At 44.2% G+C, this 22260-nt stretch overlaps 1 protein-coding gene across 2 annotated transcripts in view; it reads left to right on the top strand.

Moving 5' to 3' along the window:
• Window positions 1-585: 585 nt before the first annotated feature.
• The window catches only part of LOC103371090 (semaphorin-3F-like), a 62470-nt gene continuing 40795 nt past the window's right edge, over window positions 586-22260 (top strand). For both annotated transcript variants that reach the window (XM_008300311.1, XM_008300310.1), the window contains exons 1-2: window positions 586-1027; window positions 2736-2906. In XM_008300311.1, coding sequence (XP_008298533.1) covers window positions 2789-2906 — 118 coding nt within the window. In that variant the 5' untranslated portion in view covers window positions 586-1027; window positions 2736-2788. The remainder of the gene's footprint in view (window positions 1028-2735; window positions 2907-22260) is intronic.

Genomic DNA, 22260 nt, shown 5'->3' with positions numbered 1-22260 from the left:
GAGTAATGTTATTAAATGAATCTACTAATAAAAGGAGCTTTTAATTTTCACATCCCTGTATTGTTTGACCACTTATGTGTAGAAAAGTGCTGCAGACAGGATATTATTTATTTTTATATTAACATAAAACATGTATAATTTTACTTTTTTTTTGATTGGATATTAAAATTCCTTATTTAATCAATGAATTACTAACTATTGAAACTGTGAAATCCAAACAGAAGTGCACTTTGGGAACATTGTCAGGCTAAAAAGCAGACAATGGATTTTTTTTTTACCTTCAATAATTCTTAAGCCATTGATAAAACCATCTCATATAAACCTGTGGGGCTGTTTTATTGAAACGTGCTTCACTTTTTGTCTTCTGTGTTGTAATTAACACGATTAAACGATGAATGCGCAGGATCAGATGCGCTTCCTTCGCTCCCTGCCAGTCCTCGCTGGTATAACACGGCACTAAATCACGTCTCCCTCCGGCCGGCTGGCTGATGGGCGGCTCGGCTCGTCGCTGCCCGCCCTGTGGGTGTGTTTAAGGCAAATGGGCCTCTGCATCCACCTGCTAGCGCCCTGCCTCCCTCCAGTCAGGAGCTCCCAACTTTCCTGCGGAGCACACGCTGCGCGCCCGGACCTTCTTGGACACGGCGGAGGACTTTTTTTGTTTCCAATTCAATTTTTTTTATTTTAATTCCCACGAGATGTTGATTGTGGTTGAGCGAACACAGCATCTACTCACATCTCGGTGACGCACAAGACTGAATTAGAGAAACATTTTCTTCCTCTTTTTTTTCCCCCCCAACTGTAATTTTTCTTATTGTTCACTGACAACTCCGGGGCCACGCAGTGCGCACAGGTACAGTCTCTACCCCCCCACGATCCGCCCCTCTCCAGGGACTGTCCACCAGCCGCGTCGGGATTTTCTATTCTTATTATTGATTTCAACTTGGAGAGAGTGTGATCGATCTGTTGGAATTGGTTTGTTCAATGACTTGCAAGGTTGGATCTCAACTTATATTCGGAAAGCTGTGAGGTAAGCCTTTTATTCTCTTCTTATATAAAATCTTACCTGTCTGCAGCTGCGCGCTCTTTATAAAACGTGATTTATTTATTGGCAACACGCTCTCCTGACTGCTTCATTTTCTCTCACACACCTTTTTACAAATTTATTATTTAAACGTCGGGTTGATCACAACCTGAATTCCCACATGAATCATTATTAGTGTTTATCTGATAGCTGTGCAGTTTACCGTGCGCTCTAATACCACACCAGACTGTTTACAGTTCTGTCTTCCATGTGTAGCCAAGGCTGCCAGTCTGTTACGCACAGATTTCAGTCTAAAGCATGTTTCAGCAACATTCAAATTTGTTGCTTCATTTTTTTTTTCAATTCTTTGCTGCTAAAAAAGATTATGACAAATGTTTAAATGTATGGAATTTCACCCTGTCTTTAATTCTTATATGTTTAGAACTCACTGGCGTTTATTTATGCTTCTAAAAAATATAAAAAAGCAAGTCTTCCATCCACTTTTCAACCAGAGTTTTATCCATGAGTTTTCATAACTGCATTACACTGGTCCAACATGTGTCACTTAATAACATTAACAGTTACAGCATCAGTAGATCATATTAATGTTGTGGACTCGTAGGTTTCCATAAATGTTCCTTGTGTAAACTTGAACTTAGTGCACTCCGATCTCTTCTCAGTATCTACAGTTTATGTAGGGCTCTGTGGTACATTATGAGTCTGTGTGTGTGCTTCACAGTGTCATTTGTGAGCAGTGCCTTGTTTGATTTCATGTGCTTGTGTGAAGGACTTGGCCTCTGTCTCAGAACAAACAGCTGGATGCTTAACAAATTGTGAGTAAACAGCTGAGGTTTAAACAGCTGCTTTATGCTCATAAATCCGCTCCAGCCGACCCGTCTGTGGACTCTGTGGCTCTGCTGAAGTCTCCCAAGTCTGAGATGGAGTCCAAAAGTCCAGCGTTTGGGGACGAGAGCTTTGCAGACTGTGAAGGTCCAAGTCAGGATGCTTTATGGGAGCACAAAAAAGTTTCGTTGGCAAGAGGTGGCCTGTTAGACAAGTCCTTCTGATGATCCCTGTGTGACTCATCGGTTGCTCCCTGGCGTTTATCATTCATTAACTCCAGACTTAATTGATGGGCACCGCTGCATTGTCAGGGAGGCTTGTTAAGCTGCTCCAGCGAGCGTCTGAGGCTGTCATCATTTGTAACCCCTTTAGCAAGTCTTTAAGCAACAAGTAAGAATTTTACTTTTAATTGCACCAATCGCAACGTTATCATTTTTTCTCTACTAAGCAGGAGGACGTGGTAGAACCTGGTATTAGGTGAACCCATAATTACAGAGCAGCAGTGCACACGTGTGGTGTCATGAAGCAGGAATGTGTTTTGGGAGGCAGGAGAAAAGCTTCTCTCAGTACAGTCAGCGGGATCTTGCCATCAGTTTGTCGCACTCTGAAACACAAATGTAATTTTTACCAAATGGAAATGTGTGCACATCTCAAAAAAAAAAGCTTGGCTCCCCTCCATCAGGACTTGTCGGTTTCATAAAGCCCCCCCAGAAATCTGGGCGTAATCTCTTCACCTCAGTGCTTCATCGCCGAAAACTCACATGGATGGGGCCCTGGGGAGCCGCTGATTTGACAAGTCACATAAATTAATAAGCAGACTCATTGTGGCAGATTTTGAGACATCATCGCGTTTCCTTTTTGTCCCCTGCAGATTTTTTTAACTTTAAAAACCGCTCTTTGGGTGCTATTGGAGGTTGGTCCACCATGCAGCTGGACGGTCTGTGGACGGTCCACGCCCTCCTGGCGCTGTCCAGCTTGGCTTTCGGGAACCAAGTGAGCAACGACCCGCTGGCCGCTCCGCGAGTCTTCATCTCCTTCAAAGGTAGGAACCTGGAACCCTTCCTGCTCTTCCGATCTCCTCTTCCTTTCGTGCCTCCTGGTTTCCTAAGACTTCCAGCTGTTTTGATTCAGCGTCGGTTTCTTAAACTCTGCCATGTGTTTGCTCAGCGAATGACTGATGACATGACAGTTGTGGAATTGGAGCGATTGCGGCTTTGATAAGTGCTGAAGGGTTTTGCAGAGGAAGAACTTATAGCATCACTTGAGCCGTACTGAGCAGACCGCAAACAAATCATGCAGTTCTCGTATGCAGCCCCCCACCCCTCCTTCCTCCTCTCAGACCTCCAGGCCGTGTAATAACCACCAGATGCTTCCACCGGCCTATATTGCACAAACAATTAAAAACACAAACAGTGACTGAGCACGTATTGAAGGTTGTCTTGTTCGTACTCATTCTGAAACAATACACATGATTATTGTTTTAGTGAATGAAATGCAGCGTCTTTATCTTCAATCATCTGTATTATAGAATCCCTAAATTGGAGCCACTAAAGGATATGGGATAATAAGGAGCATGTAATAACTCTATGTGCCATTATGTGATTATTCCCCCGGTGAGGCAGACGTGTACTTTAGGGGGTCTGTGCATTTCGGCGGCCGTGCAGATTAGGTGAGATGGGTTGCCGGGTTCTCCGAGCGAGAGAGGGTATTATCAAGAGCAAATTGCCAGGATCAGCCAAGCAGAGCGACGTCCCCGGGGCCTGTCCTGCTCGGAGATCAAGTCTTTGATTAGCATCCAGAGAAAAGCTGAGGGAGCGAGCAGCAGCAGCAGCAGCAGCAGCAGCAGCGGCGCCCCTGTTTGCTTTGCTTTCCGTTTCCCAGCGCTCCCTGGTAGTACAAGTTGACTTAATTAAGTGGACTGGCACGGTTCATTGTTGAAGGCGTTTTCCTGCTTTAATCAAGTGGGATTTAACACATCAGTGAGCGCACATTCAGAGCTCAGCAGTTTTCGTTTTCCAGATATCATTTTAGTCAAAGGCTGTGTTGTTTTTAGAGAGCTGTGTAAATTGCGTGTGTTTCTTTCTCACTCTAAAAGGCTCGCGTATAGGCGCATCTTTGGATGGCTGAACTCGCCCTGAAACACATTTGAAAAGCAGCGAACTACAGGCAGTGTTCTTCGGGCTGACAGGGAAAAAGCTGGGCTCTGCTGCTTACCTGTGTGTGTTTGCCTCTCTAGTCAATATGAATTTCACAGTCTACTGCTGCTGCCTCTCTCAAAGGAATGCACCCCCCCCTCTCCATTCAATATTATGACTCTCTCTGCCTTAATTGCTTTTTGAGAGGCCCATGTAGTCCTTACCTTGGCAAGCTGGCTGCACTTCCCCTGATGCATCATGATGTGTTAAGTTTTTTTTTTTAGCTTGAGCTGTTTGGGACGGCAGTTTGCCTCTGAGCAAGCAGCGGCTTTAATGGAACCCAGCGTGAAGACAAGTGTGGACAATATGCAGCTTTTTAACGCCAGACTGCAGGAAGGTTAATTATGAGGTCCCAGTTTATAATTATTGATCATTACGCCAGCGAGTCATACTGCGAAGAAAAACTTAAATAGCAGCTATAAACCTGTGCGCCTCTCTCGGTGTTGAGCTAAACACATGTTCCAAACTGATTAACTCGGTAGCTGAGGAGCGAGGTTAAGAACCATGACCTCCATCTGGGAGGCCCTCACTCCCCTATTAAAGCAGGTAGAGTAAATCACGGGACCTAATTGCTTTACTTTTGCTCCATGAGGTGTGCGCCGCTTTTATGAGAGGAAAACACATTATGTGATACGGAGAAAAGGCAGTCCCGAGAGGACACAGGAAGTCGAGCAATGTATCTGCTTACACACATTTCAATGAGATTAGTGTTTGTAAAGTCTTGACGGATAAACCTTGGGAGTAGACTTTGTTCGGGCTTATCACGTCTTTTGCGCCAGTAAGCTGAGGAGAAAGGGCAGAGCGAGCGAAGCAAAAGAAGCCCGCCTCAGTTTAAACAGCGAGTGGTTGTAATCAGTGTCAGACGAGCAAACTGAGCGTTTCAAACAATGAAGAGAGGGAGCAAAGTAGATCCGCCATCCATAATCGCTTGACATTTTAGTGTTAGCTCAGACAAGACTGCAGTCGCCAGCCGCACCCGAGAGAGACTCAAATCAGATAGTTCACCTGGAGGTGTCGAGAAGTTTACACGCTTGATTCTAAAGCGAGACGTTTAATTATACAACAGTGCCTGTTTAGGGACAGAATCACTGGTGTTTTTCTTGAAGGTGGAGCATTTTTTTGAAAAAGGATTCAAAATGAAACCTTTTGCAGAAGGTTTGCGACAGAATTGGGGAAAATGTCTTAATCGTGTTTTTTCAATTGCAATTTGATTTAACTTCTTTAAAAGTCAAGCTTGAGTTCAACATTTACTGTGTGATAAATTTAAAATGTGATGGTGCATCGGAGGTATGAAAGTTTAAACTCTTGTCCAGATGCGTTGCAAAAAGGACAATGTGCAACAACGAGTCTGGGTTTATGTCAGTACACCAGGCTTACCTGAACCACGTAATACATGTTGATTAATGGGATAACATAAACAACCCGTGATGATTTAAATCTACTTAAAGTAAATTACAGCCTTAGTCTCATTAATTAAAAGCAAGAACTCGTATATCTTAAATTGCTGCCTTGCGTTGTTTCAAATTTGAATTTGAGGAGGAAACAGAGAAATTGGAGTTAAAAAAAAAGCAGCAATTTCTGTACTGAGAAGGAAAAGTTGTCGTTAGATGAAAACTAAATGGGACGAAGTGTGATGGAATCAAACTGAATGAATAAACTGTGACGCACAAAAAAACTGCAGTAGACCAAAACGTCAAATCTGTGTTGACGTTTCCTCAAATAAATACCCAGAGTCATATTTTCATTAGGTTTCTTCTGCGATAAATGGTTTAGTAGTTCCGGAGAATTAGCATCATTGGCTGTTTACCGCAACGTACTCAACTCCTGTCATTCATCCAAACAGTTTAAACATTAACCTGCAGAGTGGAACTTCAGTCTCCCCCTTCTGGCAACGAGAGCAATTACACAAACACGTCTACGCATGCTAACACCGTCGATATCATCCAGAGCAGCAGAAACTTTTTGCTTTCTTCTCGATTCTTCCGTTGCTGTAATTTTCTTACTACAGTTTCTCCTCTCTTTAACAGCAACGGACTGTGGGAAAGGAAACCTAGCTGTCAAAACAATCACCTTCTGGCATCTTTATCATCTTATTCTTAATTTATTTCTGTTCAAATGTCACCAGATTGTGCTGTTTCGCAAAGCCGCCATTCCTTGAAGTGAAATGCTGAACTAACACGTGAAAGGATCGTGTGAGTGCTTCGCCTCCCTGTGAGGCTCCCAAGTCATGCAAGTGCTGCTGTAGCGTGAATCCATTAAGGGGTCAACTGATTTAGATTCTTGCTCTTGTATCACACTGTGAGCTACAGAAAACACAACATTTTCTAAATGGACAAAAGACTCCTGGGAATTTTTTTTTGGCGTGCAGTGTTTTGTAAAAAAAAAAGTGTAACATTACTGCTGTTGGCCCACATTCCCACTATGACATATTTCAGTTCATGCATTAAGCAGATCCAAATCTAAATCCATACTTAGGGCTCTGCTATTTCCAGCCTTATACCTCCCGTGAACCTCTGCCTCATCTGGGCTGCCGTGACTTCACTCACTTAAAATAATCGCCGACCATCACTTGTTCTTGTCCACGCAGCTGTTTACATGGGTGTAACTGGTGACTTAAAACCCTCCGTGTGGAGTTTTCCTCGGTGGATGAACGGGCGGCGGGGTCAGGAATTGTAAATTTTCACTCTGAACAGCCTCGCAGACGTAAAGTGCTGCCGAGGGTGGAGCCGTGTCTAACGCAACAAAGAGCATGTGAGAATTAACACAGCGCACCTCTCACCTTTTCTCAGTTTGGTGTTAATGAAATTTAAAACGGCTGCTTCTGACAACTGCAGCAATGGAATTATGGTCTTTCTGTACAAAGGGAAAGTCCTTTTAAATGCCATAACATCATCAGGATTACAGCGCGCTCCCTCCCTCCCTCCCTCCCTCCGCCCTCCGAGCGCCCATAAGGCCAAATCCACTGGGATGACACCAGAATGTGGGTCAGCTTCACAACAATACACTCGCTCAGTGCAGGTGGCAGTAAAAGAAAGCCGCTCTGGCTCGTCATTATTCCAAATATTTCTCATCTGCACGCCCTCCTGCGAAAGGCTAACAGCAGGATACTATTTTTACTCCTCGGCAGAGTCTTTAGTCTATATCGGGTGTGAATGCATATGTGTGTGTGTTTGTGTGGGCGGGCGGCGGCATAGAGGGTTAGAAACTCCCCTTTGGGGTTAAATGCCATTCATTCTAGTATGTGTCGGCCCTTGTTATGCAGTAGTGCGTTATTTGGCTTTTAATTCCCAGGAATAGTAACAGATGAAGGTGAAACTTGAAAATCTGATCTAAAAAGCAGCTTAGAAGTCTTGTTTTGATAAGTTTGCTATCAGCTCAGCTCTGGGCTTGCCCTTTTACTGCCACCCTGTCACTTAGACTAGTAAATGTTTAATCTGTCACTACTGTTGTGAACACAATGCATTCGAGCGGCCGCTTTCTTCTTCCAGAGGTATCGTGGTCAGAATCATATTATGCTCTTATCACTGCTGATTAGCTGTGACATTAAATAGCGATCGTTAGAGTGAGCGACCTAATTGCGGTTTTTTCTTTTGCCAAATTTACACCCGGGCTGTTTTGGCCGCACTTTGAGGTAAATCACTTATTTGCTCAACAGGATCCTGACTGATAAACTCCCTGCTCAAGCCTCCAGTTTCCGTTTTATGTTGCAGGTCTAATTTACCTCAAACATGCTGGCAGACCTTCACCCCGACTGTAACGTTGCAGTTATTGTCCAACCACATGTAGAAGCCACGAAACCGCTGCCCCAGTAGTCTGGCACTGCTGCTGATGTTTGGCTGTGATCTCTAATTACTGTTTGCGAGGTCCGTATATCCCCACAGCAGCTAAGTAATGACTGACAAAGCTTTGAAAACCACTATTACTTTGGCCATGTCCCAGACCTCAGCTTGTCTCCGCAGCAGCAAAGCCCAGTTCTATGTAGTGTAAAACTCTCTGCTCCCTCAGCAGACACACAGAAGCCATTTGTAGCGCCGTGGTTAACCACTGAACGCAATCGGCGGGGTGGTGATGGTAGTTTAAGTGCAAACGCAGCTTGGTCCGCAGCAACTTGCACTCTGCTGTGATCCATCTGTCATCCGTCTGTGATCGTCACTTAATTGTAAGGTCCTGGTTGGCCAGAAGCCATTCTTAGATGTGTAAAGCATTTTTAATTTGATTGGATGGTTTAGTGAAGAGTGTTCGTATTAGAGCGAAAGGAGGTCTAGTAGTCTGAGCCCAGCGTTGCAGAAACAGTGTTAATCCTCCACTGTGGTGCGTAAGAATTGTTCCTTTCACCTCTAGTGTTTGCAGGTTTGTGCGTTTGTTCCAGCAGCTCCTCAAACTGTATGGAAACAGATTGTGTTGCATTTAAATCCACACATCACTAACGTTCACACATGGCACATGTGCTTTTACTTGTATGATTATTGGAACACGTCAAACCCTTTCTTATATAGATTTCATGTTGCTTTTTGTCTGCGCTGAAAAAAAAATGTGTGGATTTGTCTGTATAGAATCCATGTCAGAATTTCAATGACTTTGAAATGCATTTATCTCGTTGTCAAAGTTAATTTCTGAGCACGTCACGGTATGTTTTCACTTCATTGAATTCCATTCAATTTTTGCAGCAATTTGCGCATGAAATAAAACGTGTTTTCTGTCCGGTCACTGTCCTCATCCAACTTTAGGCATGAAAGATTATCTAGTCAGAGATAATCACTGAGTACTGTATATGTCCAATGGCCTCAGAGTGACAGATCAGAAATCGGGGATTGATTATCTGTCAGTTTCTGAGCCATTGTCACCTTAACTCTGCCCCCCCATTTGGTGGATGACTGAAAGGACCATGATTACATTTTATTTCCGGACCAGTTAGTGCATTGTTTCGATTGGGATACATTTAAGGCATCGATGAGGTTCGTCTCTGTCCGTGTCATACAAATTCTGCACGAACAATTTCATTTCAGCAAGCTTCACCCACATCAATAGGTCAAAGCAGTGTTAGGTATGTGATGCATGATTGCGTTTAAATGTGGCACAAACTCATCTCAGTGAAGTTTTGCAAACTATATTTCTGTTAAACAGCAGCATTACAGGAGACAGAACCGCTGCCATTCTCACCCCTCTGCTTGTCAGGTATCTGTGTGGGACAGACGTGTGATATTCCCTGAAAAAAGATGAGTATGTTGGCACCTTTCAGCACATGGCCCCTGAATCCAGCAGTAATCTCATGTCCCGTCTCTAATGGTGCCAATTTCCCTCTGCAAATAAAAATCGCGGTCACGGTGTCATCTCATAGCTGCACCAGCCAACCATTAGCTCTGTCTGCGCCTCCCACCCGGCGCTGATGCTGCAGCTCCTGGAATATCTGTTTTATTCTCTCCTTGCCATGGCTGTTAAATGCACACAAGCCTTTCTTTATGATGCTCCATGAATTGAGTCATTGTATTTCAGTGTTATAGAATATAGCCACTTGGCACCTTGCTCTACTTGGTTCTCATGCCATATGGCTACGAGGTTGTAAAGTCTATCGTAGCTTGCTGCTTGGGTGGTCCTAAAAGTTTGATAAAAGAGGAAGTGGTATCAGTGCTTGGATTCTCTTTCTCCAACATATGGCCAGGGGTTGCTGGATATTTTTTTGTGTGTGTGCATGTGTGGCAGATAACAAGGTTCTTACTCTCCTCTAGGGGATTATAGGGAAGGTGACTGTCTAAATATAGTCTAACAAGGGCTGCAACTATTTCATCAATAATCTGGTCATTATTTTCTTTCTTAATCAGTTCATCATTTAATTGTTAAAAAGCCTCTCACAGTTATGAGGCACCCAAGGTGACATCTTCAAATTTGCTTGTTTTGACCCCTTCAGGCCAAAACTCAAAGATATTTAGTTTTTAATCATATAGGACAAAGAAAATCCTCTCATTATAGCTGCAACCAATAACCTTTGCTATCAAAACATCTTCAGAATCATTTTCTCGTGATCAGCTAAGAGACAAATCAACTTCAAACTGCAGCTCAGCTTGAGTCTAACTAATCTTTAAATGTTTCCTACAGTTCTATCCTCCCTGGCATGGGAACAGACAGTAAATGCACAGGGACTAGGCTGTTTGGAATTCCTGGCATGGCAGCGTCGCTCTCTTTTAGCATCTGCGGAAAGAGGGATATGTTGTGTTGAGAGCGTGGAGTCCCCTCTTTGGTCGGGGTTTCACCTGTGGAACAGCTTCCTGAGTCAGGTTACCGGCCCTGCCAGCGGATCGCCAGTGAAACCGAGATTGTCTCTCAGAAAGACTGAGGACCCAGTGTTGTCTGTCCGTCTTGTCTTTCACGGCCGTGTTGTTGCATCTGTTGCCCCCCCCACCCCCACTCCGAAACCCCCCTCTGGAAAATACCAGCCAAATTGTCCAGATACTGCGAATCACTTTCTCTCCGGCCGCGTGGCATCTTCTCCACATATGTTTTTATTTATTGTGCTTCATCTGGCTTTACATGAGATGGACAAAAATACAGAGTTAGAGCATTACAAATCACAAACAGAGCAGAGCTGATGCAACGATGTCTTTTGTGCTTATGCAGAATATGGACCAAGATGTTAGAGCAGTAAATGATTCCATATGTTCCAACAAAGTACTAAGACAGCACTTGGTTATTTTCTGTAATCACAAAAGCTGCCAGGGGAAGGTTTTTCTCTCAGTATGGTAGCTGGAGACCATGTCAGTCACATCGTGGGAGCCCTGTCAGGTGTGATTAAACTTTATGAAACTTCTCAGTGATGCGGAGAAACCCGTCAGTCACCATCTTTTGTTATGGTACTACCCTTGCACTTTGTTCAGGAAGTTGTTACTAAACAATGATGTTTTCAGGCTTGACATATTGGTGACCATGTTGGTATCTAACACGCCTGCCAAGCTTCAAGGTTGGTCTTTATTCTAGGCGGCACAGTTAAGACTTCCTGAGGGACGTCAGGTCTTTTCTCACCTGTGAAAACAAGGCATTATTAGAGACTGGATGAACAGGTTGAAGGTTCAGACTAGCTTTGTCTCTGCGCCGCCGCTGGGGCTGAACATTGTGTATTCTTAGCGCTAGTGTTTCTCTTGTGGCAGATTAAGGTGTCAGGTAGAATAATGGTCCAGACGGATTAGATGGGTTCTTGGATTCAACTCAAACCTGCGCCCAAGTTTAACAAAGGGGTCTACGCTTTAGAATGTGATTTCTTTTACAAAAGTGTTACACAAGGGAAACGAGGTGAATTAGTAGAAAAGATGGGAAGCAGTTTGTCAAGGTGGGGGTAAGAATATGTGAGGGGAAAATGAATTTGGTTGCCAAGTAGGTGAACGTCTCTGAGCTGAGCCTCTGCTATGAAGCGCTTCTTTGTGTTGTCATCTGGACAGAGGGATGACGATTGTGCTGTCTTAGATTGTTAGACAAGGAATTAAATCCTGTTTTTTGGTGCATGAAAAAGTGGACGATATTCAAGTTTTAGTCAGCTCCTATCTGGTCTTCAGTACATCCCTTGAAGCCAGCCTGTCAAAGCACTCCATTCAGCCCCTTTACAACTCATCGCTAACACTGCAAACCGACTTTTCTTCAACCTCCGCAAATTCTCCTCTTTCACCTCCCTCCCGTCACCGGCTGTCTGCAGCGGCTCGTATCATATTCAGAGCCCGGCGCTACCAGCTTTCTGAAGGTATCTTCCCTCCTCCTCTTCTGCCCTGTACCTCCAGGCCCGTGGCTTCAGCCCTGCACACCACACCAGCCCCTCCCTGCTCTGTGTTAAGGTGCAAGAAGGCACTTGGCTCGCTCTTTGTTACAAAAAGCCAAGTCATCACTTGTTTGCTCTTGTTCCTTCCTTCCGGCTCCCGATTAGTTACCTCGCTCCAGCCTGAACAGTACAGTCACTCCCTTTCTGTGGTTGCAGGCTCATCTGTTTGAAAAGTACCTCGTATCACCCTCATACCTCTGAATCATATCCACTCTTAACACTTTTGCTCACACTACCTGCTCTGGAAAGACGTTTCTTTGTGTCTTCAGATTGGATTTTTAGTCATCTTGCATCACACTTTCTCCTTACATGGCCACTTAAAGGCTCATACCATTTGGATCCTCACCCTCCTCGCTACTGACTGGTTGTAACTCCTTCGATTTTGGCATTTAAGTGTTGTACTCCCCTGCCCTGTGGATACTGTTCTTTAAATCAAAGTGTCCACAAATATTCAAGATAAAAGCTGTGTCACTATGGCATAGGCATGTTACTGTGGGTGACGCACCTCCAATAGAAGTGCACGTGAAAGGTTGTTTAAAGCCTGTCTCCATGCATGTGTAGATCCCTGAAGACGTTAAGTATATGGGAGTTTCTCAGAAAGGTCAAGTGGGAGGGCGTGACCCTGACTGGGAAGGTCAAGGCCACTGGCCCTCTCTGATCTACAACCTCAACATAATTTCTCACCCTCTGTCAGTGGGGTATTGAGTTTCAGATGCGGTTTGCTGCCTACACTGCTCAGAGTTGGGCCTACTGACATGACCTCTTTAAGGCCTACAGTAAATACACCGAGGCCGAGACGGTGCAATGAACTGTAAACTCAGAATGAGGCAGGAAGAGATAAAATAACAGAAAAGTTGTGCAGGACGTGCAGTCTGTCAGTTGCTGTGGTAGAAATATTGCAATATTGAGCTTTAACAGTCTAAAAATATTTGAGCAGTTTTTACACTTTTACTGTGTAAAACTATTTTCTCTGACCAACATCTTGGTCCAGTGGGATCCAGATGCTCCCACTGGTCAGGCTACTACTTGTGTGGTGATTTAAGGGTGTGTGTGTCTGTGAATGGTTAACAAATGGTAAAGTGTTTTGGATTAAACACTATTAATGCAACTGTTTATGATTTGCTGTCTACAAGTTATTAACGTACTCTTTGGCCTGATAATGGTCTTTGGTTCCTTTCCATTGTCGCAAAGGGCTTGCTCAAAGAAAATCCGAAAGGACCCTTGGATTGTGGAGTTCTCTGTTTAGAATTTGTAAGGTCTTCACCTTATTAGGTGGAGTGCTATGAAATAACATCTGTTGTGAGTTGGCGCTATATAAATAAAACTGAATTGAAATGAATTGAAATTAGTGTTGATAGACTTTACAAAAACACTGATTACACAAACATGATGTCAGTCCAATGATGATGAAGTAATTTGCTGACATGTGGATTAAGTCCCTAATGGAAAGGCTGAGTATGTTCGAAACATGAATGCGTAGTGTTCAAGAATAGAAATGTCTAAATAAACTCTTCGGCTGCAACTTGTGCTCCATGCATGATGTGTCTGCTGTTAATCAGTGGTTAATCAGTGCAGTCAGTTGCATTGATTGGACTGGATTACGTATTAGATCAAAAGCTGAAACATCAGACTGATCGGAGCCAGACCTGGTATAATTTGGCTTTGTATTACAGTTCCATAAAGTTCCCACCTTTATGATAGAACGCAGACACGGAGCAGCGTTTGACCCCCTCTGCTCGGGAAAAACACAAAGAATCCGTGTTCGAGTTTTCATTTTGTGAATTGGATCGGCAAATGTTCGGTATCCAGCCATGTGGTTTTGTTTGAGAGTCTGAGGGAAAGTAGTTTAGAGCACACAAACTGCGTGCTGCACAGATCATTGTTTCAGAGTTCACTCGAGCATCTAAGCAGTAAATTGCAGTCAGCATTTCACCTCCCATCCAAACCTTTCAGCATGTTTGCTCCCTGCTTCCCACCTCCTCATCTGGTCACTGATGAGGTCATACACTATTCCACTTTGGTAAGGGGAAATGAGGGCTGTTTGGAAGACACACTGAAGAGTTGAGCCCATAAGAGCACTCAGGCATAATACAATGCATGCACTTTGATGTCTTTGTAGTGGCGTGGTTTTTTTGAAATGCTGATTTGGAGATTTCTCTCTCGTTGCCTCTTGCGTGTCGATGGAGTAGGTGTTAATTGCACTGTGTGGGGATGGACTCTCGATCACATCCATTGAGTCCAGCGGTGACCCCCCGACAGGCTGTTTTTGTCATCCTTTCAGGCCCCCCTCCTGCAGCGGTGCCTCCTCTTGATTGGTGAAGGAGTGGGGAAAAAAATGGGGAACCCTGGCATGCAATTCCCCTTGTTGTTGTTGTTGTTTGGCGTCGCCCACACACTCTCTCCCCTGTGAAGGTCCTATAGCTGCAGGGGCGTTTGTGTAGGTTTGCCTCTTATTCACAGAAGTTCATTCACATTCTGGGAGACCTGGGGGTGGGCGTCAAACTGGCATCGGGCCTTTTTTTGTCAATGAATGCGGCGCACAGCATCCCGCAGGCCTTTCTCTGCGCTGCCTATAGATTCCTCTGTCCAGGTCCAAGGAGCGCCACTGTGGGGCTGCAAAGGGAGGACAGAGGTTTAGAGTGGAGGTGAAAAATGAGATCCTTCGGATGGAGGGAAAATGAAAGTCAGGAGGAGGGAAAAAAAAAGGACTGTTTACATCCTCCACTCCAGCCTGGCGTGTTGCCAAACCAACAGTGGGCGATGTGTTGCAATATAAAAGCACGGAGGATTATGAGCATCAGGGGGAATGTTTGTGAAACTATTTGGTAATGCCCTAATGTTGCTCACTTTGTTCAGTCGCTCACATCCCCTTCTTTGATTCTCTGATCTCCCTGCTTGTCTGAGCGAGATGTACATGCTCTTGAGCTCTCCGAGTCTCTCATTGTTTTGTAAATCTTCAAATGAGAGGGGGTGGTGTTACTGTGTGTCTAAGTCCCTGTTTGACTTCTTAACTCAGTTGCTTGTTTTCCCGCTTAGCTCTTCAATAGAGGGTTAATGAATACTTTATTGCCACTTTACTGTCTGGATCTTAGTGGCCGTATTTAATTTCCCCCCTAGGGACGTCCTGTGGCGTTTCCCAGAGTTTCGGTGCAGCCTACTTTGCATTTCCTTTCTGTGAGAAGACAAACGGGCCTGGAGTCCAAGATGAAGCGCTCTGACAGAGGGAGGGCGAGACAGAGAAAAGGGGACAGCGAGAGGAAGGCAGAATGTGGGCTTAGATTTCACTCCTACTTCTTTCCCTCCGAGCTCTGAATCGGTCCAAAGTCTCTCTCGTGGGTTACAGTGTGGATCAGGTTTTACCCCCACTCCGCTTCTCCCAACTTCCAAAGTTCTGACATGTTTTATCTTCCAGGGTGGAAATAAAAGACGGACAGCCAGGGTGCACAGTGAGGAATAGGGTTGCAGGAAGTGTAAAAGTTTGTTGGATGAGCTTTCCAGGTTAGAAAGTAAAGTTGCACACACACAGAAAGTCCTGTCAGTAACACTGCACTGTTGGACGCGTCCACACTCTGTCACTTAGCTGGAGTTTCAGCTCCACTGGTGTGCAATCAGGCAGCCCTCCACACATTTGTCACCATTGTGGTTGTATTTCTGCTCCAACAAACTTCCCCAACTCCACCTCAGGTTGGTAATTACTGATATCGTCACCCACCTTTGAAAGTGTTTCTGCTCATAACTCTGTCAGACGGAGCTCCGCGACGCAGCTCGACTGTGACGAGTGTTTGCTGTTTTAAAGCCTGTAATTAAGTCAGTTAAACTCCCCTTTTTCCATCACAGCGCTCAACCACAGAAGGGGGTTCTAGGGGGTCCCAGTGCCCACCTCTTGTCTCGCACTGGACCCCGTGGTGAGCGATGGCTTTTTAATGGAGGCCTCCCAGCAGCAAGAGAAAAAAAAAAAACCCAGTGGAACCAAACCCGAGGGGAATATTTGAAAGTTTGGCAAAAGAGCAGTAATGAATAAGCAGCCTTTCCTGTTTTCTTAAACGTGGAAGTCGCATTGAGAAAAGGTAATTGATCGGAACTAATTAGCGGCGCAGAGATAAACGACGGTTAGGTGAGATGCAGCGCTTTTAATGGCGCACTGTGGGGACGAAGCGCTCAGTGGCGTTAACTCTTAAGGGGCTGCGTTGAGGCTGGAAGCTCAGTCGTGTGTTTGTGTTCGTAGGTTTATCTCCGAGGCGCCTCAGGACTCACCAGTAGTGCTGGAGTGTGTTCAAAGTATTCGTAAATCTTGGAGAAGCAATTAGTCTCCAAAATGTTTTTTTTTTCGTTATAGGCCAAGGATTGCATCAGAATTAAAACTTGCGTAATGCTTGGACTTGTGCAGCAGGTGCTTTCATTTCAGACGCTTGTGATGGCGTGAGATCCTGCTGGTTGTTTTGACACAGTTTCCCAAACATGGATTCTTATTATAAGGAACACATATATTGTGTCTTCTTCCACAACAGAATCAGAGACGCAAACCGCAGCCAGAAATAATTATATGGTGTTGCAGGGCTAAAGGAAGAGCCGGAGCAACTTTTGGCTGGAGCTATAGCAACCGTACACAAAACCAACATGGAAGCATAAACTGTGTAAATTTTCAAATTATACCCAGCTTGAGTTGCATAATATCTATTTTCACCTTGTCAAAACACGACAGAAAGAAAAGAATCCAACCACCAAGTTGTGTCAAGTTCGGAAATAGTTTTAGCGCGCGCACACGCCGGAGTCGCTGATAGATGCAGCGATGATTCTTTTCACAGCCGGGGCCGCCCTCTGCACCTTCATCCTCCCAGGTTTAACACATCACATCCCCACGTCTCCGTCTTAGCAACGTGCTTCAGCTGCTTGGCAAAGGCCGCCTCTTGAGACGTCAAGAAAATTCACTTTCATGCGTTAATCCTTGGGGGGAGTCTGAGCAGGCTCTGAAAAGAGCTGTCATGACCCCAGACAATCACCAACTCACCTGATAGTTTAAACGTCAAAGAGTTTCCTCTCCTTTTTCATTCCCCTTTATAATTTGTGAGGTTATTGTGACAGATGGTCTCGTGCGATATTAAATGTTTGTTGATGCGCCTGTGGACTTTATCGTTCTTTGTGGTTCGGGTGTCGCACTCAAGCTCCACTGCGAGCAATCTAACAAAGGAATACATTTAATTAAATGCTATTTCCACAAGAGATGTAAGATACAAGGCTGTGCCAGTGTGCTTTTATACCCCCCCCTCTCTCTTTAATGTGGCACACAATAGATTTAATCAGAAATCTCCACTGGCAAGTGATGGATGTTATGAAGGGAAGCGCTCCTGTTAAACGCTCCATTTCAGTGGATCTTGAATCTGCAGCCTTGGTTCAGACTCCATCTCTCTCATGCTTGTTAGGAAATAAAAAGGCCTTGAGGTTGATTGTGATAAATATCATCTGAAAAAACGAGTCCTCGCCAGCAATACATCATTGTTAACCTCACTGGGCTGTGGAGTGAGCCGATATTTATGGCTTATCTCTCTGTCGTGTCAGGAGAAGCACTTAGAGACGCAAAAACATCTACGGTATGCGTTCTCTTGGGAATACATAATAAGATGAAGATGTGACAATTTGCACGTGTACGATTGTTTTTCAACTCATTGTCCGCGTCATAATACAATGATTAGTGTTCCCAGTGCTGCTCTGTTGTACATCGCAGCTCACCCACATTGTACTGCTGCCAAACCAAGTGTGGTTTATGCAAACAATGGAGGCCATAATGTGCTGCATGTGTTAAAAGGACCATTCCAGTACTGCATGTCTATTAGTTACAAATTTCATGCACTTTACTGTAGATCACAAACCTAACAACGATATTGTACCTGTCACATATTCACCAACATTCGTGGGGTCTCAAATTGAACTTGCACAGACATGAAAGTTGTTTAAGATCACATCAGCTTCAGTTACTGTTGCAGTTGAGTATTGAACTGACTGACTAACTATTTTTTCTAATGTGCATCTTGGTTTACGTATTGAAAATCTTCTTGTGAGGAAAAAAAAAATCTAATAACCTGCTTGAAGTTTTGGAAAGAGACTATCTGTCATCTCTCTGACATCCATAATTTGTTTTCAGTGGGCTAAAATACGGCATGACCCTTTAATGGTGATGCACACTAATTAATCTCCCACCATTCCCAGTGGCAATACATACGGCCGTTAATCACACATTATTCCAAAATATTTTCTCTGCAGTGAATTCTCTGGCTGAGATACAAACCATACATCTCAGATGAATGCTCCACATTCTCCAGATAAACTTGCCTGGGGAAGAAGATTACTCTCTCCTCACATGGAGGTTCCAGAGGAACTCTGTTTCGACTTGTCGGGCTTAATTGCTGTGTCAATTAAAATGTTTTTCAGAAACATCATGCAGGCGGGGCAGCGGCCGGGAGAATCACGAGAGGCTCCGGCTTGTTCACAGCTGCTCGTTGCCTGCAGTGTTGATGAAGAGACAGTGAGAGAAAGTGAGCTTCGGCTTGCTGGGGAGTGGAGCTGAACTAATAAGTCAAAATCAAGATTTGAAACGTTGCAATCAGCGCATCACAGAGGCTGTAGTTTACGATTACATTACGCAGAACATCTGACCTTGCTTTTAAATTGATTTTATAAATTCATCTGCCTTTTATGACCAAGTGACGCTTCATTATTAAAAATAATCTAATCGCAATATTTGTCTGAAAAATCACAATTCCATCTTCACACTTACCAGGGAGCTGAAGCTGTGAGCAGTCAAACAAAAGCATAACTTGCGTGTTCCTGACCATGATGTGACAGCAGTAATCAAGGGGAACCTTTATCAAGATATAAATGTATACTCTGTGTAAGTCTACATTCAGTGAATCTGCCCTCAAGTAAAATGACTTTTTTAAGAAACTGCCACAGACAAAGCAACCTTTAATAAAAGCATAATAAATGAAGTCATTCCAACAGAAGGAAATTAACTCTCAGCTGCCTTTACCGTCTAACTTTGTGCCTTCTGATTGAAAACGATGTGAATTTATGTTAATGTTATCACCATGTCTCCCTGTGAATCTGTTCTACATCATCATGAAGCCAAAGATAACATGCCAGATTAACAGCTTACACATTGGAGCTGAGCTCTGTTCTCTTTGGCGATGTGTAATCTATTAATGTTGTCCCCCTTTGGGACGCGAAGGACTCGACCCGTGATGGGTTTCATACCAAATTGGCGGTTAATTGCTGGTTGCTGCAGGGCCACAGAAGAGTGTGAGAACAAGGCAGTTCTGTCCAAAGAGGAATTTGCTGAGACTGCCCCCCTCCATAGAAGAACAACAGCCCCCCAAATGACAAAGCCCTCTAGTGGTCGTGTTAATCATGACTGGAGGAGCGAAGCAGGTCGGGTTATTATTAAAAGAGCTATGAAGTTTGTGTAGGGAGGAGGCCAGGGTGGATGGATGGGCTGCACTAACATCTTGGTTCATCCATCCAAGGCCTGTTTATTTCTGGTTTCCAGCTGTGAGTAAACTTTTCTTTACTTTATGACCGAGATCATTTCTCACCTTTTACCACAGGTTTATTTTTGTAACCATGACGACAAAGTTCCCGAAAGTTTTCCAAAGTAGTCGCTGAACCTAAACCAAGGCAAAAATCCAGGATATCTTTCAGGAGTTCTCAGATTCCTATAAAACCTGTGTGCTGTGGTCTACCGCTGATCATCTTTCAAACTCAAAGATTCATCACTCAAACCGAATCCTGGATCATATTAAATCTTGTTCATACCTGTAACCACCAACAAGTCAGACATTTTTTTAGCACCTTGCTATTTTTGGTCTGAACATGTACTAATGTCTCCAAAGCGGAGCCCTCAAGCTCCGACTAAAGTAGGACATCGCCTCAAACGGGGGATAAACTGAAGCTAACTGCAATTATCTCAGTTACATGGGGTCCCCCCAAAATGCTTTCCTTCACCTGCACATTTTGTCATTTCACTCTTCCGGCTCTTCTTTGTGATTTGTGTCAGAAGATAAACAGATTATTTTCAAAGTTGTGCAGTCTACTTGCAGGGAGAAAGTGAATACCTTCTCACTGAAAAAAAAAAAGAAACGTTAAGGCCCGGGGTGCCTCCTCCCCTCTTGCTTCTTGTCTTTACCATCTAGGAATTCACTCTGAACAAAAGCTGTATTTTAGCCACTTTGCAATCCATACTTCCGACCTCTCCTGTAGCTCATTACCTACTGCCAGAACTACTCAAGAGGAGGGCTGCAGGGTCACAGTGTAGGATATCCTGCCTGTCAGTCAAATGTCAGGGCTGTCAGGTGTGTCGGATTTTCAATCCAAGTGGGGAAAGACAGACTGGTCATTAAAATCTCGCAGGGAGGCCGAGTTTTGATTTTTGCCAAAGCTGCGCATATTTCCACAGCTGTCAAGGTGTCTGTATGTCTGCTGCCATGTGAGGATGTCACCTCAGGCACGATTGAGTCGAGAGAGACAGGTTTTCCTCTGGATTAATGAGGAAGTGAAATGATGACGGGGCGGGGGACGCAGTTGGTTAGATTGGATTGGCTCTTTTTTCTTTAAGTAGACTTTAGTAGACTCTTCAGCCTCGTGTCCCAGTGCTGATCCCGGGTCATATGGGATTGATAATGTGACCTGTGGATGGATGAAATTTGATTAAACATTGAGCAGTTTCCCCCCCTTGGAGTAGATGCACAGCAGGATTTAGAGTGGTTGTAAAGGAAATGCGTTTTGGGTTGTTTCCTCTCAGTCAAGTGACCCTGGGGGAAAATGGGAGAGAAAATAAAAGAGTAAATGGACGGGGATTTAGGTGACACATCGTAAAATCCATAGTTTTTGTTGTTTACTTACAAAGAATAGTTTCTAATCTCGGTAGCATTGGCCAATAGGGAAAGCAGGCGGACCGTATTGTAGTACAGTGAGCTTGTTTGCTCCATTTAGACTTTTCATTTACCCTCCTCCTCCCCTCTCACCTACTCCCTGCTGCGTTCTGCTGTCATGCCAGCCTCAAATGTTATAAATCACGGTGGATTTCGAAGCCTTTTCATGGGTTTGTGTAGGGGAGTCCCTTTGTATGCTTCAAATGTTTGGGGGTCAAAGCCGGGCTATCATGCACCCAGAAGAATTATGGATGTGTGAAGTGTGAGTTTGTTATTGAAATGATAAAAGGAAGTCCTATAGGGATAGTATATCATACCCACTCCACAAAAAACAACAGAACGGTTGTTTGAGGGAGTGTGGACTTGTCAAATAAGGAGTCCGAAACATAAAGCTTTTTTTTTTTTTCCCCTCCACCTGGCTGTAGCGCAACACTTCTCGAGAGCAACAGTGTTGACCTCTAAGTGCACTCAGTCTCTCAGAGAGATTGCAGCCTGTGACAGACCATGATGCTGCCCCATTAGCTGAGATAAGGCGGGCAGGGATTGAGAAGCTCAGATCAATGAGTCATTATGGGGAGTGCAAAGCGTTTGCGGCCCGAGCTGGATGCTTACAGTTGTGGCTTAGCGGCAACGCAGCCCGGCAATCCCTCAGTCGCTTCCCACCAACCCCGCAGCGAGGCCGTCCTGATAGAAAAAGCCAGCAGGATTTTCTCCAGATTTACGGATGATTCCACGTCAAATATGCTATCCAGGAATAATGAGGCAGGGCATCAACCTTTTCACCTTACACTTTTCAGATTTCCAGAGAGAAGCTGTGAGTTTATTACCTCGGCATGGTTTACTTTATTTCCCGTTAATGGATTCTGCTTTTCTGTGGAATGTAGTCGTAACACATAGGGATTAGCTGAATTCCTCGCACCGCTGTCTCAGGTGTTTTTGAAGAGGATTTAGCTTCAATTGAAAAGAAAACTGGCTTTTAAACGACAGATGCTTAACAGGTGTTTGCACTCGGCGGAGAACGCTGTTAAAAGATTTTTACAGAATAACTCCTGTTCACTACATCGTACATGTAATTTCTGTACTTACAGCCTTCCTTTACAGTAACACTTTGCTCAAGTAATTGCTGCTGCCACTTTATTTGGATGTAAAACTTGAGGCAAGAACACCCCATTATCGCACAGAAAATTGTAGTTGTTCACAACTGCAGAACCCCAGTCGGTCACAGATTGGCAGTTTGAGAAATAATTTGTTTTACCCCTCCAGATAGGTTTGACTTACCTGGTCAGTTGTATGATTACTTGCATTTGTTTTCACTTTCTTTACAAAAAGATGGTGTTGTACCCTTCTAGAAACTTTCAGGCATCTATTCCAGTGAATAGATAATAGAAAATCTGAAGTGTAGCAAGTGAGAAGTCATCATGTCTGACCAACAACATCATCACTTCATGGATTCCTTCCAGCGTTTTCTGTTGATTTATCTAT

The sequence above is a fragment of the Stegastes partitus genome, unplaced genomic scaffold (genome assembly GCF_000690725.1).
Source record: "Stegastes partitus isolate 25-593 unplaced genomic scaffold, Stegastes_partitus-1.0.2 Scaffold1525, whole genome shotgun sequence".
NCBI classification, from domain to species: Eukaryota; Metazoa; Chordata; class Actinopteri; family Pomacentridae; genus Stegastes; species Stegastes partitus.
This window is presented reverse-complemented; position numbering and strand designations above follow the sequence as displayed.